At 44.1% G+C, this 5343-nt stretch overlaps 1 protein-coding gene across 1 annotated transcript; it reads right to left on the reverse strand.

Annotated features, from left to right (window-relative positions):
- Positions 1 to 2974: 2974 nt before the first annotated feature.
- LOC116464953 (zinc finger protein 69 homolog) lies at positions 2975 to 5090 on the reverse strand. The gene has a single exon (XM_032148183.2). It carries the CDS (start codon positions 4636 to 4638, stop codon positions 3412 to 3414), a length of 1227 nt encoding a protein of 408 aa, XP_032004074.1. The 5' UTR covers positions 4639 to 5090; the 3' UTR covers positions 2975 to 3411.
- Between the last annotated feature and the right edge of the window lie 253 nt (positions 5091 to 5343).

The following is a 5343-nucleotide window of genomic DNA, read 5'->3' on the forward strand; positions in this document are numbered from 1 at the left end:
CAGAAATGCAGAAATCACCCGTCTTCTGTGTCGCTGGGGCTGGGAGCTGGAGACCGGAGCTGTTCCTATTCGGCCATCTTGGCTCCACCCCCTCCATGTGTTAATTATAACTCACTAACACAAGCATCCTGTAAAATGCTATGTATGTTCAGGCTATCAGTCATGATAGACCCTGCCATCCTAAATACCTTGCCTCAATCATCAGTCCTCTTCCATTCGAATCAGAAGGATTGCAGCCAAGATTATATTCACTGCAATGAGTCCTTTTAAAGAGACCGATCCTTTTATTTTTTATCTTTTATAATCTAAAAGGATCAGTTTCCTTAAAAGGACTCTCATCCATCAAATAGTTCCAGCCTCATAAGTCAGAGACTGAAGCAGTTGGTGGAAAGGTGTCTCCTTCTTGAGCTGAGACTTTGATGAACTTGGTTACCAATCAAGAAGATGCAGATTCCTCTCTGGCTCCAGGTATGGGAAGTGGTCACTGTTTCTAGAGGGTGCAGCTCAGCTGGTCCTTCTAGGCCATGTTATTGAAACAAGCTGATGCTCCTCAGATGGCAGACAGGCCTGTTGATCCAGGTCTAGGAGATGCTTCAGCACCAGATATGGCTCCTACAGTTCCATATCTTGCCGGTGGGAAAATAAATAGGTCCTAACCTCTATGATGGTCCATTTGCCAATATCGATAATAAAAACACATATACTCTCGGCCGGGTGCAGGGGTTTACACCTGTAATCCCAGTACTTTGGGAGGCTGAGGCGGGTGAATTGAGGCCAGGAGTTCAAGCAGCCTGGCCAACATGGGGAAACTTTGTCTCTAATAAAATATAAAAATTAGCTGGGCATGGTGGCACATGCCTGTAATCTCAGGTACTCAGGAGGCTGAGCAGGAGAACCACTTGAGCCCAAGGCAGAGGTTGCAGTGAACCGAGATTGTGCCACTGCACTCCAGCCGGGGAGACTATGTTTCAAAAAAAAAAAAACAAAAAAAACCAAAAAACAAAAAACCCCACACACACTCCCTAGCACAGAAATTCCAGTTCTAGGAATTTACCCTACATACTTACATGTGCGTGAAACAAAAATGTGCAAGACTGTTCACGGAACACTGTATAAACAAAAGACAAAATAACCAAAATCTATCCATAGTGAAGTGTTAGAGTACATTTATACCATGGAATACTATGCAGCTATAAAAAAGAATAAGTAGGCACTTTATATAGTGAAGAGGAATGACATCTATGATATATTGTTTGGTTTTTGTTTTTGAGACAGGGTCTCACTCTGTTGCTCAGGCTGGAGTGCAATGGTATGATCATGGTTCATTGCAGCCTCAATCTCCCAGGCTCAAGCAAACCTCCACCTCAGCCTCCCAAGTAGCTGGGACCACAGGTGAGTGCCACCACCACACCCAGCTAATTTTTAAATTTTTTTCTAGAGACAGGGTATCACTATATTGCCAAGGCTGGTCTCAAACTCCTGGGTTTAAGCAATCCTTCTGTCTTGGCCTCCCAAAGTGCTGGGATTACAGGCATGAGCCACTGCAACCAGCCTGTATTATCATGTAATAAAAGTAACATGCAGGCTGGGCACAGTGGCTCACGCCTGTAATCCCAGCACTTTGGGAGGCCGAGGTGGGTGGATCACCTGAGGTCAGGAGTTTGAGACCAGCCTGGCCAACATGGTGAAACCCCATCTCTACTAAAAATACAAATATCAGCTGGGTGTGATGGTACACACCTGTAATCCCAGCTACTCAGGAGGCTCAGGTAGGAGAATCACTTGAACCTGGAAGGTGGAGGTTGCAGTGAGCTGAGATTGCGCCACTGCACTCCAGCCTGGGTGACACAGTGTGACTCTGTCTCAAAAAGTAACATGCAGATGTGTTTGTATAGGAGGTGGCCATTTCTCCTTAAGACAAAGGAGGCCGGGCATGGTAGCTCAAGCCTGTAATTCTAGCACTTTGGGAGGCCGAGGTGGGCAGATCACCTGAGGTCGGGAGTTCAAGACTAGTCTGGTCAGCGTGGTGACACCCCGTCTCTACTAAAAATACAAAAATTAGCTAGGCGTGGTGGTGGGCGCCTGTAATCCCAGCTACTCGGGAAGCTGAGGCAGGAGAATAACTTGAACTCTGGAGGTGGAGGCTGCAGTGAGCTGAGAACCTGCCACCACACTCCAGCCTGGGCAATAGAGTGAGACTCCATCTCAAAACAAACAAACAGACAACAACAGAAAGACAAAGGAAAACTGTATATTTGTATTCTCTTGGATATAAGTAAAAAAAAGCTGAAGGGATGCACAAAAAATTATTAAAAATGGTTGCCTCTATGCAGAAATCAATGGTGGAAAATACAGGAAGGCTTTTCACTGTATATAATTGTGTCCACTTTCTGGACTTTATATCATGTGAAAGCTTTCCCTATTAAAAAATACATTATTTTATTCTTTTTTGTAGAGACAGGGTCTCACTCTGTTGCCCACCTGAAATGCAGTGGTGATCACAGCTCATTGCATCCTTGAACTCCTGGGCTCAGGTGATCCTTCTGCTTCAGCCTCCTGCGCAGCTAGGACTACAGGCACATGCTACTATGCCTGGCTAATTTTTTAAAAACTTTTTTTGCATAGATGGGTCTTGCTATGTTGTCCAGGCTGGTCTTGACTTCTGGCAAGTGATCCTCCTTCCTTGACCTCCCAAAGTGCTGGGATTACAGGCACAAGCCACTATGCCTGGCCAAAAAAATACAACATTAATTTAAAAAAATAGGGTTGGTGGTATTTTAAGTTATAGTTCTCAAATGCTAGTCTGCAAATCATGAATACCCATGAAGAATAATTTATTTATTTATTTATTTATTTATTTATTTTGAGACGGAGTCTCGCTCTGTCGCCCAGGCTGGAGTGCAGTGGCGCAATCTCGGCTCACTGCAAGCTCCGCCTCCCGGGTTCACGCCATTCTCCTGCCTCAGCCTCTCCGAGTAGCTGGGACTACAGGCGCCCACCACCACACCCAGCTAATTTTTTGTATTTTTTAGTAGAGACGGGGTTTCACCGTGGTCTCGATCTCCTGACCTCGTGATCTGCCCGCCTCGGCCTCCCAAAGTGCTGGGATTACAAGCGTGAGCCACCGCGCCCGGCCTCTGAATAATTTATTAATCCACCATGAAATCAGAAAAAAACTGTGTTGTGAATTTTTCATAATGCTGAATTCATTTAAGGACCAGATTTTAATCTTAAGTACTTTTTATAGAGGTGTTAGTAGTCAGTACCTGTCAATGTAATGTTTATTTACAATGGGAAAAATTAAAAGTTGGCATCATTACACCAGTTCCTCATATTTGAGTCCTGAAATTTTAAAGCATTCTAAATCACCAGTTTACACTTGGCTTTTATTCTCATGTCAAGTATCTGTTTTTACACATTATTTCGGAAGGCGTTCCTCCTGTGTATTTCATGGTGTCGACTAAGTGATGAGTTATAGCTGAAGGCTTTTCCACATTCGTTACATTCATAAGGTTTTTCTCCAGTGTGATGTCTCTGATGTTTTTTGAAGGATGAATCATGCCTATAGGCTTTTCCACAGCGGTTGCATTCATATGCTTTCACTCCTGTATGAACAGTTTTATGGTTGCTAAGGTGTATCCTCTGCCTAAAGGCTTTTCCACATTCTTTACATTTGTAGGGTCTCTCCCCAGTATGGATTCTCTGGTGATGTGTTAGATACGCTCTATGACTAAAGGTTTTACAACATGCAGTGCATGCATAGGGCTTCTCCCCAGTATGAATTCTTATATGTTCACTAAGGTGTCTAATCTGTCTAAAGGTTTTCCCACATTCATTGCAAGTAAAGGGTTTCTCTCCAGAATGAGTCCTCAAATGTTGAACCAAGCTAATGTTCTGGCTGAAAGCTTTCTGACATTTATCACATACATAGGGTTTCTCTCCAGTGTGAGTTCTATGATGCTGATTAAGTGATGAGCGATGTCTGAAGGCTTTCCCACATTCCTCACATTCAAAGGGTTTCTCACCGGTATGGATTCTCTGGTGTGTACTGAGGGAAGCACTTTGACTAAAGGCCCTTCCACATTCCTTACATCTGAAAGGTTTCTCACCAGTATGAATTCTCATATGTTCAGTAAGGTGAATAGGTTGTTTGAAGATTTTTTCACATATATTACATTCATAGGTTTTTGTTCTTATGTAACTTGTTGGATGATTAATCAAATCTAATTTGTATGTGTTCCGCTTTGTAGGTGTATCATATTTATGGTGCCTCTGTTCAATAATAACATTTGAATGCACAATGATATTTTCCCCAAATTTGTTAGTTTCTTGGACTCTCTTCTTATGGGTCAAGATGGCTTGTCTCACATCTCTCACACAAGTTTCCTGGTGCCTTTCTAAGACATCATCATATGTGGAGACTTTTCTCAATGTGGAATAAATTATATCATCCCTCATGAACCTTTCCATCATAATGCCATGATATAAGCGCTCCTGTGAAATGGCACTCTTTGCAGTTGACTCAGTGGTTTCCATTTTACTCTTTGAGTCTGAAAGAAATGAAAAAAAAGCTTTGAAAAACCAATTACTATAGTGGTTATGGAACAGAGATTTAGACAGTAATATGGATAAGTGCATGAGATTTTGACTATATTTAAATATGATTATGCTGCTTGGAGAGGTAATGGGAAAGGAAATTAAGAAACAGTGAACAGGTTAAAAGTGTCATGTTCCAGCATGAGCGACACAGAAGACGGGTGATTTCTGCATTTCCATCTGAGGTACCGGGTTCATCTCACTAGGGAGTGCCAGACAGTGGGCGCAGGACAGTGGGTGCAGCGCACTGTGCGTGAGCCAAAGCAGGGCAAGGCATTGGCTCACTCAGGAAGCGCAAGGGGTCAGGGAGTTCCCTTTCCTAGTCAAAGAAAGGGGTGACAGACGGCACCTGGAAAATCGGGTCACTCCCACCTTAATAATGCGCTTTTCCAACGGGCTTAAAAAACGGCACACCAGGAGATTATATTCCACACCTGACTTGGAGGGTCCTACGCCCACAGAGTCTTGCTGATTGCTAGCACAGCAGTCTGAGATCAAACTGCAAGGCGGTAGCGAGGCTGAGGGAGGGGCGCCCACCATTGCCCAGGCTTGCTTAGGTAAACAAAGCAGCTGGGAAGCTAGAACTGGGTGGAGCCCACCACAGCTCCAGGAAGCCTGCCTGTCTCTGTAGGCTCCACCGCTGGGGGCAGGGCACAGACAAACAAAAAGACAGCAGTAACCTCTGCAGACTTAAATGTCCCTGTCTGACAGCTTTGAAGAGAGCAGTGGTTCTCCCAGCACGCAGCT

Source organism: Hylobates moloch, unplaced genomic scaffold, assembly GCF_009828535.3.
Source record: "Hylobates moloch isolate HMO894 unplaced genomic scaffold, HMol_V3 SCAFFOLD_2366, whole genome shotgun sequence".
NCBI lineage: Eukaryota > Metazoa > Chordata > Mammalia > Primates > Hylobatidae > Hylobates > Hylobates moloch.

What these genes read in the sequence shown, in the direction of transcription:
- LOC116464953 (XM_032148183.2), bottom strand. Translation starts at nt 4,638, where the DNA reads ATGCACTTATCCATATTACTGTCTAAATCTCTGTTCCATAACCACTAT.